This window comes from Apteryx mantelli, chromosome 12 (assembly GCF_036417845.1).
Source record: "Apteryx mantelli isolate bAptMan1 chromosome 12, bAptMan1.hap1, whole genome shotgun sequence".
NCBI lineage: Eukaryota > Metazoa > Chordata > Aves > Apterygiformes > Apterygidae > Apteryx > Apteryx mantelli.
This window is the reverse complement of record NC_089989.1, coordinates 5,266,122-5,289,402: the sequence shown is the minus strand read 5'-3', so window position 1 is coordinate 5,289,402 and position 23,281 is coordinate 5,266,122. Positions and strand designations below refer to the sequence as shown.

The 23,281-nt window shown below is 39.2% G+C and overlaps 1 protein-coding gene across 1 annotated transcript in view; it reads left to right on the top strand.

Annotated features, from left to right (window-relative positions):
• CACNA2D3 (calcium voltage-gated channel auxiliary subunit alpha2delta 3) overlaps positions 1-23,281 on the top strand; it is a 512,160-nt gene that overhangs the window by 363,175 nt on the left and 125,704 nt on the right. Inside the window, exons 14-17 of the mRNA XM_067303580.1 lie at positions 6,567-6,584; positions 17,274-17,345; positions 18,143-18,223; positions 22,545-22,619. Of these exons, the coding sequence (XP_067159681.1) occupies positions 6,567-6,584; positions 17,274-17,345; positions 18,143-18,223; positions 22,545-22,619 (246 nt within the window). The remainder of the gene's footprint in view (positions 1-6,566; positions 6,585-17,273; positions 17,346-18,142; positions 18,224-22,544; positions 22,620-23,281) is intronic.

Below are 23,281 nucleotides of genomic sequence, written 5' to 3'. Positions count from 1 at the left end.
AATAAACTCTTTGATTTTTATACAGCTTGACCAGTCAAAAATATTTCCTTTTAGATTTTTTTTTTTAATAGAAAAGAAAAACAGACAAAATAGGATTTAGAACCAAAGGAATAAAAATAGTAACCTTTAGTAAGGTAGTGGATCTTGATGAATCACCCAGTAAATCTTTGAACTCCTTTTCAGAGAGACTGACAGCTTTGTTGTGCAAGGTATTTAATGACATTTTCACTTTCTGACTGCTTGCTCATGTTGATGAAGGATTTGTAGTAACCCAAAGAGAAGACCATAATGATGTGTAGGTTGCAGACCTACTTTCTACCTGAAAACAGATGTAAGGAAAAGTCTGGCTCGGGTTCTGGCAACATAAGTAGATAGTTACAAACAAACTGATTCACTGACAGCATATTGGACTAATGGAAGCCATCATACTATAGACCATATGAGTAAGCAGATGAACTTGCTGCAATCTGTCTGCTTGAAATCTCCAGCATGTTAAATGATCTCATTTTGCAGAGAAGCCTTTGATAAAGTAAAAGCAGAAATATGTATTTCAGCTATTAATTAGGTTTTCAAACAAATGTCATGAAATGGATTACTTTATCTACACAGACCCAATTAACACATGACTAAACTGTAAACACTTAACTCATGTTTCACTTTTCGTACAAATAAAATTGAGTTGCAAATATTGTAAATAGTTGCATCAAGAGAAAATCTACTAGAATGTTCTTAAATGCTGCCTTAAAATATTGATGATAGCTTTTCAGAGTCAATCTAAAGACTGAAATGTTAAATGCCGTAGGCGCTCCTGTTCCATATGAGGTAGTATTTTGGGGAACATGATTCTGTTATGTTAACAAGTTTAAAATTCCTCCGTGAAACTCAAATCTGACTGTTTTAATGCATTCCAGGAAACAGCCATGGGAGGCAAGGTGTCAGCAGTGGTTGCCATTCCTGGTGGGTGGTTCAACTGTATTCAACACTTTGTTTATACAATCACTTGATTTCTTCCTTTTCTTATTCACCTGTGCTGTCCTGTCTTTTGGAGTCTGGGGTTCTTTTGACTGCAAGAGTCCTTGATTTTTGAATCAAGGATTTTTATTTTCCATGATTGTAAAGCAGAGCTCTAAGTGCTGCTCGCATGACAAATTGTACTTATCAGTTTGAAGATTAACTTGACAAAACCATTATGGCAATATGCATATTGTGCATGTACACTTAAGTGATTGCTTTTTATTTTGCATTTCAATCAATAAAAACTCATTATTTCAGGTTTTTAAAGAAAAATATTAAACTCAAAGTCATGCTATAGTATCTAGGGCATAAAGAAACTTCCCAAAAGAAACTTATTCGAATTTGCTTCAACACTGCTAGCAGTTGTTTTTGATGCTTCACCATATGTGCCTTCTTCAGAAGTGCTTTCTCAGACTGGCATGCTATTGGGCAGAAGAGCTAAAAGTTTGTTAATTGTAACAGAGATGTTAGTCTCCTTTTCATATATTACAAAATTAAGGAAGTTAGGACCACTTTTCTGTGGACTTCCAGCTGTGTACATTTGGATCCACATTCCTGCTGCCCATTTCTTCCTTTCTTAACACATGCATGAATCTCTTTAAAGAACTGCTAACTCTTTTATAATAGTTTTGCAAGATTTTGAGGAAAGCAAAGCTTCTGCTAACTCTTTGCTCCTTGTCTTTCTGAGCATTTTCCCTTAATGGTGAGAAGAGACAGAATTTTATGAGACCTGGCATGAAGGAGCATTCAGCAGAACTACTGGTCCTCTGACATATGCCTCCTGCTTCTCAACACACTATTTCTGATATATCTAACCTTGATTCTGTTTGTTTTCCTCATGCTGGCCTCACAGTTATCTGATCCAAGAAACATCCTTAATGTTGAACTCCTTTGTCTCTCTTCGTTTGTTTTACCACCTTAGTGTAGTGCCTGTAATTTTTCATTTTTGATAACACTGAACACATTTCCCTGAAGGGCTTGATTATTTGCAAATGTGTAAAGCATGACAGTGTGCAATAGCAGTACTGAAAAACCTCCAGCAGTTATTTGTTCTGTGTTACATAGTGTGACAGGACCACAAGTTGGCTTGAATTTGGAGGTGGAGTTCTCAACATGTCTTCTTGGAGTTGGGCATACCAAGAGTATCAAAGGGCTTGCACTCTTGGAAGGATTTTTTTTAGAACACAAAATAGAATGAGAAAATTTCTTTACCAAAGAAGATTTGGGTTTTCTGGGAAAGATGGATAAAAAGAAAGGGGTTTGAAAACAAATTTCCCTCCTTTTTCTTCACTGTGTCCTTGCAAGGCCCTGTGCTCTAATTTTGCCCTTTATCGGTTATCCTGGGTTACAGTGAAATTTTCACAGTTCTGTCAGGATCTCTCTGATAGTCTGCTTTTTCCCATGAGGGAATCCTCTCAGGGTTGCTCTGGTGTTTCTGGCTCTGCAGGCCCCCGTCCCTGCCACACCTGGTGCTGCAACAGCTTCTTCTCTGTGAGCAGCTGCATGGCAGGAGGTGGGGAGCAGTTGCGTGGCGGGAGGCGGGCAGCAGTTGCGTGGCAGGAGGTGGGCAGCAGCTGCGTGGCGGGAGGCGGGCAGCAGCTGCGTGGCGGGAGGTGGGCAGCAGTTGGGTGGCAGGAGGTGGGCAGCAGTTGCGTGGCAGGAGGCGGGCAGCAGCTGGGTGGCAGGAGGCGGGCAGCAGCTGGGTGGCAGGAGGTGGGCAGCAGTTGCGTGGCAGGAGGCGGGCAGCAGTTGCGTGGCGGGAGGTGGGCAGCAGTTGCGTGGCAGGAGGTGGGCAGCAGCTGGGTGGCGGGAGGTGGGCAGCAGTTGCGTGGCAGGAGGTGGGCAGCAGCTGGGTGGCGGGAGGTGGGCAGCAGTTGGGTGGCGGGAGGAGGGCAGCAGCTGGGTGGCAGGAGGTGGGCAGCAGTTGGGTGGCAGGAGGTGGGCAGCAGCTGCGTGGCAGGAGGAGGGCAGCAGCTGGGTGGCAGGAGGCAGGCAGCAGCTGGGTGGCAGGAGGCAGGCAGCAGCTGGGTGGCAGGAGGCGGGCAGCAGCTGGGTGGCAGGAGGCGGGCAGCAGCTGGGTGGCAGGAGGTGGGCAGCAGTTGGGTGGCAGGAGGTGGGCAGCAGCTGGGTGGCAGGAGGCGGGCAGCAGCTGTGTGGCAGGAGGCGGGCAGCAGCTGCGTGGCAGGAGGAGGGCAGCAGCTGGGTGGCAGGATGTGGGCAGCAGCTGCGTGGCAGGAGGTGGGCAGCAGCTGGGTGGCAGGAGGAGGGCAGCAGCTGGGTGGCAGGAGGAGGGCAGCAGCTGGGTGGTGGGAGGTTGGCAGCAGCTGGGTGGCGGGAGGTGGGCAGCAGTTGCATGGCAGGAGGTGGGCAGCAGCTGGGTGGCAGGAGGAGGGCAGCAGCTGGGTGGCAGGAGGAGGGCAGCAGCTGGGTGGTGGGAGGTGGGCAGCAGTTGGGTGGCAGGAGGCGGGCAGCAGTTGCGTGGCAGGAGGTGGGCAGCAGTTGCGTGGCAGGAGGTGGGCAGCAGCTGGGTGGCGGGAGGTGGGCAGCAGCTGGGTGGCAGGAGGAGGGCAGCAGCTGGGTGGCGGGAGATGGGCTCTGCTCTTCACTGCAAGGCTCCCCCAACGCAGCCCGAAAGAGCCCGAAGGCAGCAAATGGGCAGACGGCCTCCTGGCACCTCAGCCACAGCCATTTTAACAAAACCTGGGTTACGCGGGCAGTAAGCTAAGGAGCAAGTCAAACACACGCAGGCCTTATCACGTTATCTCCTTTCAGACACAATCGCCAGAGGGAGGAAGAGCTACGAAGAGGGAAAACAAATAGAAACGGCAGGTACTTTGCTGTAGTTAGGGCTGAAGAAAGATTAGCATAGGTGCAAGCAGAACAGAAAGTTTTGCAGTGGTTTTTGAGGGTCGGGAAAAGATCACCTCGTTTACTGAAAAGCTGCCTCTTGGCAGTGTATAAAGCAAACCACAGGAATCAGAAGTACCCGCTGGGTTTTACACAGAGTCAGGCAGTTTTTAGGCTTGGCAATAAAGGGTCAGACCAGAGGACTATTACTGTTATTGTTAGGAAAATTATTTGTTTCCTATGGCCTCCCAGAAGGAGTAATGTCAGGCAAACCTCCACAGTTTATTTCAAAGGAATTTGTAGCAATTATTATACGGAATCGCTGACATATAAGATCTCGTAACAGCCGAGTCTCAAACCAGCAACAGAATGAAGATTTATCTGGCTGTAACAAAGACAGATTTTTTGAGGAAAAGACTGTGAACCTGGATTTAGAAGTTCTAGGTGAAAAGTGACAAGAGTACCAGTACCGGAAAAAGGTTAAGGGAGTTAAATCTCATCTGCTGACCCTATTATTCTTAATCAATGTGCTGAAATAGGATCAAATTCAAGTTCTGAATACAATCAGGAAAACTTTTGTCAAACACTGCTGATATTCATGTAAGGTTTATATGTGAATTTCCAACAGAGCATTGTGTGTCTGTATGAATTTATGGGGTTTTTCTGTGCAGCCTTTTTGTGTGTGGTTTTTTTTTTCACTTGAACCTTTCTCCACTGTAAATTGACTATAAGTTTTCTAACTTAGTTTGAATGTTATCAGGAAGTAAGCCTTTCTGCAATGATACTTCTGTACCTACATTGCATCTGTTGCCTTGGATGCCTTGACAGTTCTTTAAGTACTGTTTTGGAGGATGTGACGTACAAATTAGCTGATTATGAAAACAGAGGAGTTGGCTATGTGTAGCAGCTTGGGCAAATGGTGGAGTTCTTTAGTCTTTATATGGAAGGTGGAAATTTGGACACCATTCTTTACGGCATCTGTCTTTATCTGAGATACCAATGAACGAATGCTCGTAGTTGCTACACGAATAATACAAGTTACTTTTTTTTTTTTTAAATAAAGCAAAGTTAGAAAAACAATTTCAGTGCTACAATAGAAAATTCAAATGAAAAAAAAAGCTTCCACTTCTCACTGTAGAAGTAGTTAGCTGTGCAAAGGCTAGTAAGTAGATAAATCTTCAGAAAAGTTTGAAACTTCTCTAACTAATGCTCGGTCCCTTTATGCGGGATTTAGGTCTAGTATTCACAATTTATATAACCTTTGTAATTTCTGCATCAACCCTTGTATACCATTCAATATAATCTATTATTTAAACAACAGGCTTTTAAGGAAATATAAGTAGATCATACTTGAATGTAATCATCTCTTGTATTTTGCTATTGAAGCAATCAGATTTTAGGATGGCAGATATTTACCTACACCAATTCACCCCGCACCCAATTTTGTTATACTTTATATTGTGAAAACAGAGAAAGGTGGTGGCTGGTTGCTTTCATGATTTGTGATTTAGCAATCATGTATGACATTTTCTTTTCATGATATGTAGCTAATGTAGACATCAACTTGTAGCAGAATACTATATAGAAGCTGTTTTATTATCTGGTCTAATTCTGAGCAATGAAAAAAGGTCTGTTTACTTGCTTGAGATTTTGAAGGTCTCTTTGCATTTGGCGTTGGCTCACCTGCTTGTTCCAGTAAAGACGCAATATCTATTGGAAAAAGAAATTTTCTCAGAAAGGTAGATTTAGCGCAAGGTTAAATTGCTATGAATGGTGAGTTTCTCTAAGAGTTTCAAAGTAAAGGAGATTAAATTAGAAAAAGGGAACATTTTGTTGTGCCTTTTAATAGTTTGTTTTTCTGAGTTCCTTTTCACTACTAACAATGGGTTTTCTTTTTCCTAAAGTGAAAACAGAATCCATTTTTTCAGCTCTGATAAATAAAATGCGTGGTACGTAACGGAGCCTACTGCCTGCTCCCCAGGCCTTTTTATGTGAGTTATTGCTCACGGTAAATACTGTGCATACCACCAGGCATGAGCGATCTTGTCTAAGAACAGCTATGTGATACAAATGTGCATATATGCATAAACACACACCTTGTATTTGCATATATGCACATGTAATCATACTTATGTGTTTAGAGTACAGACATGCCTTTTATGCATACTTTGTTGTATATTATACATATATGATAAAATGTTTGCATAAACACTGTAACTTCCTCATACTTACCATTTTCTTTTACTTTCTTGTGTCATAGAGAGCACAACCTTCAGTTTAAAAATGACAGACCTCTCTTAATATGCATTCCGTTCATAATAAGTGCAGGTTTCGATGTTTACAAACCAAAAATAGCTGATTTAAAAACTAAAACTATCTCTATGTTGAATTATATTTGTGTACAGGAAGATGGAACTACTTCACAGTTCAAGTGTGATACCATATCTGATGAGAAAACAATCCCTCTCTTAGCATTGTGGTATTTAACAAATTGCATGGTGCGTTTGTGATGCCTAGCAGAGAAGCTGTCAAACCAAACTAAGTTAATATAAGCCTTCAGTAAGTTGAATCAACTGGCAATGTAAACTTAGTTTCTCTAGTTTCTTTATTTTATACCTTGTTTTTAAATTATATTTGTGATTTTATTAATTCAACAGCTAAAGTAGCTGTATAATGATTACTTGTTCTATTTTGTTGTTTTCCAGCTCCCTCAGGCTCAAAAGGTAAAATATTTTAATCAAATTTCAGTCATTCACAGTAGTCACCAGTCCTTCATGTGTCCATGGTGTTGTGAGCACGGTGCAGTAGTGATCAGTGAAACCAATTCACTGTATCGGAGCAGCAAAAGAAACAAAGCTGCCATCGAAGCAGTGCCTTGTGGCCAGCTGAGGTACTTCCTAAGGGCTGCTCGTCAAACGTATCAGCTTTTTGAACATAATGGACATATATTGGCCTACAACTTGAAAAGAGCAGGAAAGCCATTTCATCAACAATTTGAAAATAGTAATAAGAAAAATGAAATTCTCCCCGTTAGTCTGTGCAAAACCTCTCTCTTGTCTTTCTGGAACCCATGGTATGGCTGGTGCCCTTTCACTGATCTCCACTGTGTCTATCAAAACACCTTTGAATACATTCAACATTTGACTTCTAATCGGTTGCCTACAGTTTCACATAATATGCTTTTGTCTTTAAACAGCTTCTGCATTGATATGGTATGTTACCAGAGTCACCATTGCACATCATGGTATTGCAATGTTTGTGGCAAACTCCAAGAATTGCTTGATGCTTGTTGCATCGTTCTTATGTGTTTCACAAATATAATTAAAGCTTCCAGAAAACAGAAAATCTAGATCCTTTTGTGGTTTGCAGTGCAAAATATCAGAATGAAAAATTTAATTGGATATACTGGGAGACAGCAATACCCACTCCTCTGATTTGTTCTTATTGTGCTATGTAAAGAACCTTTAATATGGAAAGTTATGCATAGCAATTAAATATCACTGTTAACAACAGTCTTGGACAATGATAAAAGTCCAGTTTTTAATGAAAACTATAGGTTAAGTGCTCTTCAATGAATAGCTTTTTTGGAATGGTTAGGGCATCCACAGACCTCAATACTTTAAAACGGTTAATTAATATATCCCATGCACTCTTTGGTTTAAAAAGCAAGAAGCCTGAGCATGGGAGCTTTTATTTTTATGGTGCTGTATATTCGAGATTTCCTTGCTCGTGGAGCTCGGAAAATCCTGTTTCTAATCTGCAGGTAATATGCTATCCTATGACACGAGACTATGGTCTATAGTTTTATTCTTGTGTTCTGATGGTTGCAGTGTACCAAATGCGATGTTATGGTAAGAAAAAAATTGTTCTTTTTCTGGAAATATATGGTTTAAAGGACTCTCTTCTTATAGCTTCCTGGATATGTAGAAGGAATAAAAAGCTGGCTAGACTGGCTAGCTTTGGCTTTTTCATGCTAACTCACTTGTCTAAGAGTTTGTGCCGAATGCTTCTTTAACAGTTTGCAGAAAGAGGAGACAGGGTGAGGTTACAATATGCTGGCGCAGAAATGTTTAACCCATCAGGCTGTTTAGCAGATTGTGCCATGTGATGTTGTATCATACGTTCTGATATCTATAATGCTGAGCTATTAAATAATGGTCTGCGATAAATTACTAGTTCTAGGTCAGCGAAAAAGCACACAGTTTACATGGGATGCCACAAAAGCCATTTTTCAGTGTATTGAGCAAACTAATGCAGAACTAAAGCCATACTTTGTGTGTGTGTACGTATGCCTATTAAACTGTGTACAACCTTCAGGCAGAGAAGGAGGGGAGGGGTGGGAAGGATGAATGGGAGGGAGAAGGAGGGCACATGCAAGTAGTCCATGAGAGCTTTTAATAACTCAGGTAAGAATAAGCCTTTTTGTAAGCATAGCCTGGCTGCTTTTTATAAAGATTGTAGACTTTTGTGCAGGATATGCTTTTTGTTATTCCTAACTGACAGGCTTTTCTTGTTCCCTGATGCATTGATCTTTACGAGGCCACCTTACACGTGATTATCAAAGCCTATCACTCCTCTCTAGGAGTTCTTTTCTGCCTTGCCCCCACATCCACCTGATTTGGATCTCTGTGCTTTTTTCCTGGATTCTCTTGCAGATCCTCAGTTTCTGGCGGTGTGCTCATAAAAGCTAAGTTTTTGGCTCGAAACTTATCTTTAAAGCTACCCCCCAATCTCCTTCCTTCTCTTCTACCAACTAACCCTAAGCAGATGTTTCATATCTGTCTTCTTCTGATACCCCATCTGAGTTTACTGTGACACGAGTACAAGTCCGACAGTTCAGCTGAGTGCATCTGGATTTAAGGTCAGCCTCCAGCTATAAGGGCTTGCTGTTCCGTGTTTGACTGGCCAACAGTTTGCCACAGCTCTACGTCAAGCAATGAAAATCTGCTTGTTGGTTAACATGAGTCACAGTGGGAAATTTCAGACATAAATAGGGCTTCCGCAGTGACTGGTCAGGGTTTTTCCCCATTACATGCTACGCAAGAAAATGCCTAATATCTAGACATTCTTCCAGCAAACCAGAACATGGCAAACACCTCCAAACCAGCGAATCCCTTGCTATCTGCAGGGTGAAGAGCAGCAGCATAGGGTTGATATATGCCTTTATGAATGACTTAGTCACTAGTGTACATGTTTTGCCATATGGTGTCTGAACTTGTACTGTATTTTTGTTGGAATCTGTGTGTCATCTTGCAAATGTTTTCTCTATAAACATTTCAAACAGGCATGTCTCTCTAAACATATTCACTTTAATCTCTGAATGATCTGAAAGAAAAATGTGGCATCCCACATTTACCTTTACTATTTTATATCCATTAATAATACTTGGTCATCTTGATGAAATGTGAGGTTTTTTGTATGAAACATTTTGGGTACAGTCTTCTCAGTTCAGCCACGGTCATTAGCTATCCATTATGAAGACTCTTAGCTTTTAGTCTGTCTGAGACAGTTGAATACCAATTAAAATCTCTTTAAGGTGTCATGCTATCTGCTATAAATCAAATTATTGCAAATTCAGAATTGGAATGCAGGTGAAATGAAGTGTAAGGAGTTTGAGTTTGATGTCTGTTGCACCATGAAACGTGTCTTGAAAAGATTTTTGTAGTATTCCCTATACTTAAAAGAGAAAACATCTCAAAACCAAAAAATTAAGATTAGTTGCAGATGATAAAGATGCTGTTTTAATATGGTTATATAGCTTTCAGGAGAAAATATGAAGCTAATGTGTCTAAAAGAAAGAGCCACTATCCAGAAGAATGGAAGAAATTCATGTGACTTTCATGTTATATATGTTGTTTTTCTGCATATTTTTAGGTAACCGTCCCAAAGGATTGATAAAATAATAATAAAATAAACTGATAACTCAGGTTTGCAAAATTTCCAACTTTTTCTGTTTGGCTTCCAGAATGATCTTTATCTTTCAAAAACTTTTGAAAAGCAGTTTTTTATATTCATAGATGAGCAAAAGCTATTACTCTTTAATAGCCCCAAAGGGTGTTTTGCTTCTTAGTAGGAAAGCTTTCCTTGCTTTCTTGAACAAACAGCGGGGTTCGAGATCTGTTGTCCTACTCCTGCTGCGATGTTTTGTTCTACTTAGCTTGTGTGAGGAGTTGGAAGTGAGTAAGTTAGACACACAAATCAGAGGCAGAGAGCTGTGTTTAGGAACACAGGCTTTTTTAATGACTTTCTCATGAACAGAATCATATTTCGTCCATATAGAAATGTTTTGATAATGTTTGTTACCCCAAAGTTCCTGACAGCTTTCTTTCTTTCTTTCTGTGTTATCCTTTAACTTCTGTAAGTAGTGCTTTGCTCTCCTTTTATCTTAACGCTATCATCTTTCAGCCATTTGGGAGCATCATTTATCATTCCTCGCATCATTTACCTTCTTATACTTTGAAGTGTTGAATTAACTGTCACTGGGAGTAGAAAATAGTAAATTTGCAAAGGTGCTATTTCACTGAAGTGCATGACTAGTAATTTTAACATTTTTTTAAAATTATAGACATTGTTAAATTGAATCTAATGAAGTACAAAATAATCATGTAGTAAACATTTGCATCTGACCCTGATTTACCATTCCTTTGTTTCTTTCTGTTTCCTGGTCAGGAGAGACTATTTTCTTTTACCTTTATAACGTATGTAAAGTGGCACGACTCTTTAAGAAAACTGCATTAAAATTTTCATTTACATATTAATTGCAATCTTAAATTTAGTTTCCAAATTTATCACACGCCCTCATCAACAAACAAGTTAATTTTTAATATTTTTGGGCCGGTGATCCGCCAACTTTGACTAAGTAAACTTGTTAAAATAAGGATTTTTGTGGTGTTTCATTTCTGTGTGGCTAAACACAGAAACGTCCCTCTAACTTCATACGCTCACCCAGGTTCCTTTATTGTCCCAGGCGATGATTTGAATTTAAAACAAAAGAATAGCTATTCCTTATTCTTGTAGTCTGCATCAAGCGCGATTCCATAGTCAAGCTGCAATTCCTGGGTGCTTCCGGGCTGCCGCGGGGACTCTGCTCAGCGCCTGGAGGCACGGTCGGCCGGCGCGGGGCGAGAGGAGCGAGGGTGAAGCGAGGCAGTGCCGGCACGGGAGGGAAGAAGGGGTGGGCTGGGGAGGGGACACGGTTATACAGGGTGGTGAAGAAAAACCGAAAGCCTCCGCACGAAACCCTCGGACTCAGCATGTCCCCAAGGAATTAGAGCCTGCCGCGGCTGAAGTTGTAGCAGCAGCAGCGTTGCGGCAACCGCGTTCGGCATCGGCGCCTTGTCCGAGGGTTCGCGGCGTTCCCGTGCCCCACGGTTTCGGCCCGCTTTCAGCCCCCGGCTGCGGCAACGTGCTGCCCTCAGCCTCTCAGTTCCCTTTGCACAGGGCCGTAGGGCTGGACGGGCAATACCAGCAGCCCTACCTCCTCCCAGGCCACAGGCCGAGGTTTCCCGCGTCGGCATGGCTGCGCGCTCCTCCTCCAGCGCTCACTCGCTCCAGCGCTCCTGCTCGGCCCCGTGCTCCCTGCTAACCTTGTGCCGGCTTCGAGTCAGAATGCTAACTCCAGTTTTGTCCTCTGTCCTCCAGAGATGTAAAGGTCTCTGGAGTTTTTCTGCATTTGAACCTGTGGGTAGTTTAATTAAAGTTTGTGGAAATCAAAGCCCCTGTTGGTGGATGGTGAAAAATCAAGTGGGAACACCGTAGATCCAGATAGATTACAATTCAAAGGAATATTATTGAGAGATCAGTCTATGAAGAATTTTTGGCACTGTTGTGGTTATTTGATAGTTTCTATGAGCCAGAGTTGGATGGAGATGAATCTGACTTGACGATATCCTGTTTTTTTTATTAAAATATGGATAGGCACTGCATTTGAATGCAATAAGCTTATTTAACAAGCAATTGTTTCTTTGTCATTGCTTTTGATGCTTGGGATTCCGTTGATGCATATACACTGTCCATCTTCAGAATAAAATCAATTAAATGGCTATATCATTTTATATATGTTTGCAGCAACAGATACTCTGTTCTGCAGAAATTTTAAACAGTTACTGCACTCCAAAGTAAATGCAAAATAGAGGAATATATTAAAAAACAAAAAAAAATTGTAAGAAACATTCCTTATTTTGTTTAGCTAAGCATTGTGTAAAGCAGGAAACGAAGGAAATGCATATATTCAGGACTCTATTGTGTAGCACGAAGATGCCTTATTCTGCAAGTGTGGAGACTTGCCGATATCAGACATCAAAGAGAGTAAAACAGTCCTTTTATAAATGTATGTCTAAATTTAATATAAGTAAGTATAGGTAAATATCAATAAATATTTCTTCTATAAATATATATATAAGTAATACAGTACAGTATGCTTATATATATATAGCACAGGCCTGCTCCTATTTGTCTTAAGAAAATTATTCTCCAATAAGAAAGTGATTATACCTATAATACCTTAAAAAAAGCCTTGAGTAATTTATTGTGTGTTTTTCCATTTTTTCCATTTTTATTTTTCTGTCCAATGTTTTTGGATCCTTCCATTTATTTTGTCATTTCATTTTCATTTGGCTAATAATGAGTCCGTTGCCAGCTGAAGCATATGACAGTGCCTTAAGAATGGCTCTGAAATTCCCAACTTTATTTGTGCCAGTTGCCTCCTGTTTCCAGTAATCCAAAACCGAGCAGTTGAAGAAACTGGAGTTCACATCCACTCCTGAAACCTGCAAATACATTCTTTGGAAATTATGTAGACATGCTTGACAAGCGTGCCTGCATGGATACATAGAAGTAGAGCAAAATTCTAAGCTAATTAGCACATAGATGCCGTCACTGGCTTAAAACTGTTAAACTGTTATTCAGTGATTACTTTATTTTTATATCTTGCCATTATTCTTTAAAAATGGAACAACAATTGTTAGCTGTCCAGAATGTTCAGAGGCTTAATGAAATTAGATGCCCAAATCCTAGCAGAGGTCAGTGGGATTTGGAAACTAAACTTCCTGAAGCGCCTTTGAAAATTTCATCCCTAGGAAATGGCATTATCCTGAAAAAAACATTGTTTGATACTATTTTTTTACTGTTCCACCAAATTTGAATTGGGTTTTACTGTGTTTCTTGTTTCTCGAATCCAGTTTTTCTGCTTTGACATTCCTTATTCCATCTTGTATCATGCTGGATGTGCTGAATCTGAGAAGTGTTTAGGTGCATTTGACTTCTGCATCTTACATTGCTTAATTTTATAGCAAAAGATACTGTGCAAAAAAATGTTTTGAAAAGCACTTTAAAACTCATACCTTTTCCTTAGTGCACATCTGTTAGTGACATCAGGTACTGGAGATTGCCAGTGGAATTTGTGTTTTCCTGGAGGGCTGGGGGTGAAGCAATTTCTGTTTCCTTCTCTTTTTCGTGATGTTATGTAACCTCTTGAAGGCAATCAAAATGTGGTAACTGATATGGTGCTAAATAAGGAAAGGCAGGGCTTCAACATCACCTTGTGTGTGTTGACTAATATGGTGCCCCAGGTAGAGAATAAACATAGACTTTTATCAGGGATATAAAGATTGAATAAACAGAAAGGACCTTGATTTGTTAATACTTAGACTCTGATGTGTAAAGAAGTTTGATTAAGTATTGAAAGGTATAGCAATAGAAGTAATAGAGGGGAAGAAAATAAGTATAGGGTTTTCTCTGAGAACAGAACAAAGTTTAAAAACACAGTGCTGGAAGGAAAAAAGAGTTATTAGTGCATCTGCATATTAATTTAGATGAAGTTCCAACTTTTGGGTGAGCCTTGGTCCAAATTAATCCTTACTTGTAAACACAACTGGTCAGCCAGCAATGTTTTGTTTCAACAGAAACCCTGTAAATAACAAAAGATATTGGGTGAATACATTTTTGTCAAAGTTAACTCTTTGTTTCCTATGAACCTCCTCCTGAACATGTGGGAGTCAGTAAAGATGAACCAAGGAAGTTTAGCACGTGTCTTTAAACAATGTTGAATTATCACACAGTCTATGGGGAATTATTATGCCACATAAAGCATTCTTTCATAAAAATGGCCAATAGCTATTAGTATGACTTACTCCTAAGAGACTGGAACAGCAAAATTGGATAAGGCACAGCCTACTTAGAGACTGAGATTAAATTCATGCAGCTTCAGGTTTCCGTCATTCCCGAGGATGCTCCACTGTGTGCAACTAGTAACCGCCCATCTGGTGACATTATTACATTGTCTTAGGATGAGTATCATTCTCTTTCTTTTCCAATAGCACCAAAACCCCCTAATTCTTACGTGTTAAATAAGTTATTACTTATTACCTGCTTAGAAGCGTGCATATCATGATTATGGAGGGAAGGGAAAAAAAAAGTTGTTCACATTTCAAGGAGTTTCCCCTAAGAAATGTTTTGATTGCAGCATTTCATTTTTTAGATGCCCACATAGGTCTTTTCTGAGCCTATGACTATGTGATGTCCAGTTGATGAGTTTTGGAATAATAAGGATTGTCTGTATTTTCTTTAAAAAAAAAAAATCAAAATTTGAGTAACCAAAGTGTCCATTACTGATTGCACAATACTATGAACATTAAAAATAAGTACAGCCATTCAGAGGCATCATGATTATATATTGATTGTGTTATTCTGAGTTTGTGATATTTAACATTTTTCATTAAACATTAACTTCTAATTAAGCCAGTTCTGCAGATATCAGTGATGTGTGCTGGTTCTGAATACAACAAATATAAGCTGAAGTTTTATTAGTGATTAGACAGTATATTTCTGTTTTTTTTTCCTCAGAATCCACTAAGGTTTTTTTCAAATGCTCAAGCTATCAGAGAGTTCTGTTATATGTAGAAATTGTCAGACTTAACAAGCAACAATGCAAAATTCCTAGTTCATGGCTTCCTTTGCAGTTTATTCAGAGACTCTGGTGTTTATTGTTTCAATGGAAATACCCAGTGGCTGCCATTCTACTATTTCAAAGTATTTCTTCTAAAATGTCATTGCCCAGGGAATTAACCTCTCCTCCTACCCAAAAAGATCATTTCTCACAGTCTTAACATTTTTTATGACACAAATAAAACTGCAGCTTGGGTGGGTAACTCAGTGAAACATCCAAATATGAGTCATTGATCAGCCAGTTATTTGCTGACTGCACTTACAGAAGTGGCCAACAATCTGTTCATCTACCAGACAAACAACAGGTTGAACTATAAGCTCACATTTCTATAAAAATGAATAGAGCAGCCAACCCTTGGTGGTACTTGTCGATATCAGAGTTTACAAGGTAATCATTCTCTGCATGCCTCCGTAGTTAATTTTGAGAGTTAATGATCTGTTCTCTAGCAACTCTACACTGCTTTTCCCCCCATTTAAAAAAATTTAAAACATCCTAAGATTTTACTAACAGTCACTTGGCTGGCATCCTATTCAATAAATTGTTTCCAGTCATCTCTTAAGACAGCGCTGGTTATAAAGCAATATCATACTGATCCTTGACGACTGCATAATGTCAGAGATGAACAACCCTGGGCAATCATATAAAATCTCTGAACGCTCCAAGTTGTCACCCCATAATCAGCAAAATGCTTTTTCACTTCCTGATGTACATGTATTTGGGACTATTGACTGTCGTACCGTAGAAGGCTTCTCTCCGTACAAATCGTGTCAGCGTGCTTGACTGTACTACTCTGGCCAAGGAGAGTAAGTTCTTAAGCTAGTTCAGCCACAGTTGACATTAACCACGAGCCCTGGATACCCAGTGTTTTTGTTTTGTTTTGTTTTTTAAACTCATTATTGCTTAATAGATGAAGTTTCATATCAGGGTTGGAAACATCTGTTCTTTTTAAAAAAGAAAACAAAAAAGTAAATGATCATGAGCTGGTTCCACCTCATGTCTTTATCGATTCCTTATCAGATATAAACTTTCTTGATGCTAAAACCCCATTTGTCTTCCTATCTGATGTTTGCAAATGTTCCTCCTCACCTTGGAATAAGGCCATGCTTCATGAAACATGCTTGTTTGGGAAACTGAAACACTCCTGAAACAGAGTGGGAGCTGCAAGACATGTAATGTTCTAGATTTTACTTGATTTGTTAATGTGAATTCTGCTTCATAAAATGTCCTGATCATAATATATGATTCTTGTGTTCTGAGAATTTGGGCAGGTGAGAGTTGTTGCTTAATTAATAACAAAAGCATTGTTAGCAAAAATCAAAATTCCAGTGATTCTCCAAAAATGTATTAGAAATAGTGCCTGAGTACAGAAAATGTGATACTGATGGAGGGGTTGTAAGAGAATGTCGCAGTTGCAACTGGGCATGAAACTCACCTAGAAAATTCCTCAGGAGGATCAGCCTCTTGCTCTCTCCTTTTGGCTAAACAGAGATGTAACTTAGAAGACCTTAATCATGCTTAGAAATCTGTAGTCATAATTACAGCTGGATACTTCATGCTTTTAACAGTTGCATAAGCCTCTTCAACTTTAAATGTCTTCCAAAATTACAGGGGAAAAATGCATTTAACAGTAACTCTCAACTTCCAGCTTGAGTTATCTTTCATACGTAGATGATGAAGAGCCACTGGCCCACAGGGCAGTGCTTGTCTTTCCTTGAGCACCGCAGCTGGCATTTGCCTCGTGGCAAAGACGTAGTCTGGCCAGAGGGTGTGAAGAGCGAAGAGACAATTGTCTGAGCAATGTCACTCTCCTGTGGTCCATGATAAAGCAGTCTACATGTTTGTCTTGAACGGAACCAAGGTCAGGAGATCTGTTTTCTCCCTAAATTGAGGAAATATGTTAAAAACTGATGTGCAGAATCAGCTAATGCTTTATGCCACCACCTAGTCCAGCAAACTGAAACCGGATGGAGCAGAGATGCTCCTGGGATCCTAATGGGCTGTCATCCTTTCTGCTGCAGCATTAGCTGATGAGATCTCAGTCTGGACCAGAAACAAAGTGCATGTACTCATGACCTCTTGTTCCTTGCTGGGGGAAAACAGCCTGAGGCAATCTTGGCAGAGCTGACACTGGGAAAGATGTAGGACGGAGCTCCAGCTGCTTCGCTACTGCACATGCTGCTTCCACAACCCACATTTCAGCTCCTTGGTATCTCTCATGGGAGACTGCAATAGAAATGAAGATGAGGCATCTTTCATGCCAATGCAGATCTTGGGGTGGGCAGAACTGGTATAGCTGAGGTGGGACCGGGCTGGACTGGGTTGGACTGACTACAATTCTAAATACATAAGCATCATGTAGATAAATTGCCTTATCTCATTTAAAAAGAAGAAAATGTAATTGAAAAATGTAATCACATCTGTAATTGTGCCTTAGTTCTTAGAGATAATATTTCTTTTTCAAATGTAGCTGGCTGATGATCAGGGATTGGTGTTGATGACAACTGTTGCCATGCCAGTATTTAGTAAGCAAAATGAGACTGTAAGTACTCAGACTGTTTTTGTCATGCGATAATGGGGTGACTGCAGTGAAGCCACTTTCAGGGGCCTAATAAGGTTTTAGCCTACCCTAAAACTTTTCCTCCTTTTTTCTTCTTATTTTGTTTGCAGTTAGTATCCCTTTGTTAGCATAAAAATGTGGATGACTAATAAGCCTGAATAACTATACTCTCTAACTAATAAAATAAGAAAACCCTGTGTCTAAGAGGAAAATACCAGATGATGCTAGGCCTTAGTGTTTTCTTTCTTCTTTTTACAGCAAATAATCTACATCCATTTTCTTCCCCACACTGCTATGCTTCTATTTCACAGACCCAGAATTAAATTAGTCATATGTGTATATTTATCTGTTTACCTTTAATAATTTAACAGATTATTAAAGAAAATTACATGTACTTTTCCTTTTATGTTTTATCTCTCTGTCTTGTGTACCAAATGGCAGGGGAAATTGGGAAATAGGAGGATAACACATTTTGATCAGTAGTTTTTCCTTTGAAAACTATTTTGCACATAGAAGTTTTATGTTGAGGGACTCCATAACTATGGAAAGTTTGCATGCCTTTTCAATTTGAATTACAGATTAAGGAAAAAGAAGCAATGTTATTGATTAAATGACTATTTGATCAGATGAGCTGTACCAGCCTGTTTCCCACACCTTTTTAATAGTTTGTCTGTTATCTGTTCATTTCTGTAGAGTAGCTACAAGGTGAAATTAGTAGTGAGACCATTGATTATTATTTCAGCAGTGGTTCTGAGTGCGTGTTTTGTTGTTCTTTTCAGAGATCGAAAGGGATTCTTCTAGGAGTAGTCGGCACAGATGTCCCAGTTAAAGAACTTTTAAAAACTATTCCAAAATATAAGGTAATTCACAAATGATGATTATATTGCATTATATTCAGTATAATATCTTACATTTATTTAGCTTATTAATTTACGTATGCACATTTATTAGCATAATGGAACCTAGAGGGCAAAATCTGTATTTCTACTATTGTAGCTCCATTATTTCACTCATTTTCTTTGTGAATCTTAGCTCTCTAGTCTGTCATGGCTAAATGTCATTGATCCTGAGATCAAGCCCATGTTTCCAATATCCAAATTAATGACTGGCTTGATCTTCTATTTTTTTTTAGATTTCACAGTGTATTCTATCAGGTATTATACATGAAGTATTATCTTAAATAAAGTCAGTGAAGCCATTCAGCAGAATACCATACAAAGATCTGTCCTTACCATGGCTTGAGGATTCCTGCTTGTGTGTAGCACTTCCCTCCCCAATTTCACATCCCAAAGTAGGCTCCTTGAATTAAAGTGAGTGGCACATTTCAGGAACTTGAACAAGTAGATCTCAGGCAAATGCAAAGATATAATTACTTTTCATTTAAGTATGATACAGTATATTAGTATTTCACTACTTCTTTAGCTCTGAAATGCTTTATTGTAGTCCCATTTCAGTCACAAATGGAAATTAAAAGAATGATTTCCAGTTCATTTCTAGTGAAAATTTTTTTGCAAGATGAACAAGCACATAATTTGACACCACAGGCAGCCTTTACTAAAGAGGCCAACTATTGGACTAACTACATTTGGACATGTACCTGTACTGATGAATTTGTATGTCAAGCTTGCGTCTCAATTGGCCATCATGCTCTTATTTACTGGTTTCTAAAAGGGTGGAGGAATGAGCTGACTTGTGAGTATCTTTGAATATTCCTTGATACTGTTGTAGATAATTCTAGTTAGGAAGAAAAATCCTCCTATCCATTTTAATTATAATTTGAATACATTAGCATTTACCACGTAATTTTGCAGCTCAATATGTAATAGCTGGAAGGTTTAAATTAAATGAGAATTTGATGAAAATTTATGTATAAAATGCTGTCAATAATGTTGATAAGGTGTATTGCAATAATTCCCTGGGACTTGGACCCCACTGGGCTAGATGCTGCACAAACACAGAACTGAAAGGCTGTACCAGCTGGAATAAAGTTGACAGACTAAGGCAGGAGGCAGCAGATGAATATACACTAATATCAGAATGTAGCGAACCCTGAGAGATTACTGGTCAGGATAAAGAACAAAAAATAGTCTCGATACAATAACCGTCAAAGTGGTTGGTTTGGGACATTGTGAGCTGCGAGAATTTTGAAGGCAGAAGATGAATTAGCCTTTTTAGGTATTTGCAGAGAGTGCTTGTTTGAAACCAAGGCAGTGGGAAGCTGACTGGAGATGAGAGCTGACGGTAGTGAGGGACATGTTAAGCAGGGCGTGATGGGGTCTGAAAATCTTTGAAAAGAAAGATCATTAAATTGTGCTTTTGTGTACGCAGAAGTGCAGAACCAGTGCCAGGTGGCAGAGAAAAGGGTTATCTGTGCAAAATTGGGGTCTAGAGAAACAGTCGTTGGAACAGCACTCTCAGGGAGCTACCGGCAGAGCAAGTTTCGTTTGTAACGAGAAGGAAGAATGACGTCGTAGGAACTGAGGATATGACCAACGAAAGTCTGGCTGTGCATGCCTGGATAGAAAAGGCCAAATCATAGAGATGTAATTCGGAAGGTATCTATCTGTAAGGTCTGGACATAGTCTGAATATGAGAACCTGGAGAGAGTGCGGGGCCCGAACGATAGGTATCGCAGCAGAGTTATTTAGAGTGATTCAGAAAAGCAGAAGAAGATAGGCAGGAAGATTAAAAATTCTGGTTTTGTCATATGGTATTATTATATTTTAAAGACTTGGTTTGATTCGGTGCAAGTAATATATGGTCATCTTTCTGAATATGAGACTTCTTATTTGAAGACACATTATATGTCACAGGATGTAATGCAAGAGAAAATTATTGCAAGAGGCATCAATATCATGAAATACAGTTAGGTTAGCAAAATCACTGGAGTTATAACTTCCAGTCTCACACACTATAAACATTTCTGAACAGTAAAAATACTGTGCAATTGCAAGCGCATAATCACCCCTGGGACCCATTCCTGTAGAGGCAGCATGTGAAATAAAATTCACACAAGGATATAAAATGATTGGTTGGAAATCGAATTCTGCTGACCTGGAATTCACTCAGCTTGGATGGGTTTTATGCAGAGGAAGATGAATAATAACAATGAGCTATTTTCAGCAGTCATTATCCAGACTAAACTTCCCCAGATGTCAGTGGGAGTTTGTCCTGAATAAGGTAGGGTTGGATACAGTAATATTTAGTTTTCACATGGCATTTTACAGCCCTCACGAAAAGTTTTTCCTTTTCTGAACCGGTCTATCGTTTGCAGAGAGAGTTCAAGGTTTAAAATGGCAACGCTGCTGTAAGCAGTAGTATCTCTCAAACCAAAACATTTTAGGTACAGACAGTGTACTGTCTCAAGTGCAACGAGTGAAAACACAATAAAATGCTACACTTGGAGTGCGGGTGCTCTTCGAAAAGGCAAATATTTTTTCCTAAGAAGCCTACCACCCACGTTTGCTCCCTTACCTGACTTCCATTGTTTGCACGTCATTCTGCAGTTATCAACAATTATGCTTGCGAGCTGGTATTTAGCCAACAGCTGGCTCACTTGTCATAATCTAATAGGTAAAATATGTCCACTGTTATTATTTTAGTTCTCCTTCCTTTATGAAGAGGTGCCAAGAACATATCACCTTCTATTATTTTCCCTAAAGTTTATTGCCTTAGGAAAACTGCTAATTTATGAAACAATCTTCTATGTGGCAGATATAGTTGATCATATCCAATCACTCACAGGAGAGAGGATAAATCTCACTTGGTTACGTTTTCTCTCTGACCTTGCTATAATATCATATTGTATTTTATATTTCCAGAAAATTACAGAAGCTAACAGACTTGCTGTCCTACTTACATTTTAGAAATGAGTCTGTCTTGTTAACCTTGCTCACACTGCTTTATGCCAGACAGATATCTGAGGACCCACTTCAAGCAAAGCATTAAGAATGTACTGAAGCTCCGTCCATCTTTGATAAAAATTTAATTGTTTGCTTAAATTTAAACCATTTGGTTAAGCACACTGTTGAATAAGGAGGGTTTGCTCAATCAGATCCTTAATAAGGAAAATTATTTTTCTAAAAATTAGTTTTTTAATAGCAAAAAATATGAAACAAATATCAAAGCAAGATGCTTTTATTTTTTTGAATACCTCAGCATATCAAGATGCTCAAATAAAGGTATAGCGGTTGGAACAGAATCACATTCACAGTGAGCGGTTTCACACATATATGGAATATTACGTTGCTTCAGAATTGAAAGAACTGAGTGAAAAAGTATAGTGAAATGCATAAACCCACTCTTTGCACGGTAAAAGTCAGTTATGCACTGAAGCTGCAGAAAGATTCTGCGTTAGCAGCAAGTTTCTGCGAAGGGATGTTTGAGTGACCACATGAAGGATTGGAAGGTACTTTTACTGCAGTCAGTGGGTGCACTCAACTGTGTAACAGGCTTATTGTTAAAACGTAGTGTTGTTATTTAAATAAGTACAGTGCTAAATTTGATTACATATACCATTAGGCCTCATAAAGCATTTCATTGCTCTCAGATGATCTCCCATAGTTCCACTGGCTACAAATCCGTGAATTGCATGAGTTCCCTTATTAGAAATAAGCCTTGTTCTGGGTATCCAAATAAACTTGAATTAACAGAGGGGTAAAATGCCTTTAAGACTGGTAGATGCAAATACCAGGGATGACAGGCCACTGCTTGCTCAGTGTAACTGTACACTCAGCAGCACTGATTTAAACGATTCCTTTACAACATCACTTGCACAAGTGACGTAAGCTGAACCTAGCCACTCCGGGGAATACGTGAATTTACTAAATTCCAGTATCCCTTTGCTTTGGCACATATCGTATGACACGTGCTGTGGTGTCTCCTATATATGAGTATATCTAATTCACTCTAAAGTGCATAGCAATAAGTGCCCTAGATAGCAAAGTGTGTGTGACATTTTAAAATTGTGCTATATGCTGAATTCATCGCAATGACAGGTTCTCATTTTCACAAAAAGCCAAGGATCAGTGCTTTGCATACCTTATAATGAAATACTGTGTTGATAAGGATTATGAATGCCAGCTTTAAGCCATAAATGACTAAATGTTTGGCTGGGTTTTTTGTTTCAGAAATCACTGGAGACCATGCTAATTAGTATTTCTTTCTCATTTACTCTTACAGTTAGGTATTCATGGATATGCTTTTGCAATTACAAACAATGGATATATTTTGACTCATCCAGAACTTAGGCCTTTGGTAAGAATACTATTTACTAACCTATTTTATCTAGCTATATATGTTGCATTTGTTTTTCTTTTGCTTTAAAAAATGTAATATTTGTTAAGAAATGTAAGTACAACAGAGCATTGTTCTTTTCAGGAACAACTCTTTGAACACATTACTGAGTATAATAATATTTTCCTCTGGAAACAAAGGTTAGCATGAAAAAATTCAAGGAAAATAAACATACCAGTTGTTCTGCAAAAGATGCAGACCTCCATTGCTGCAGAATAGCAAAGTCAAAAATTGCTATAATTATGTTCATTTTACATTGAAACGGAATGCTCTATTGCTATGTAATAACCCCTATTTGTCATGTTAAAGTGTTAAAGCTAATTTAAAATATGTGCAGAAATTTCAATAAAACATATTTTTAAGCAAAATAGGGGCACAAGGGATTTTCTCACTAAAAGAGAAATAACAGCAAATTTACGTTTATTTCCCTCATCGTCTTGTTTGCATTAATCAGAGTAGGAAAAATAGAAGTGCCTGTTACCCAAATGTTTATCAACCTAACGCCCTAGAGAACGGGTACATTCCTCATTGCATCATTGTTTAGGAACAGCACTTGCAAGCGTTCCATCACTATCAACTCTTAGCAAAGCATCTGCATTAATGATTTCACTGCCATATACACA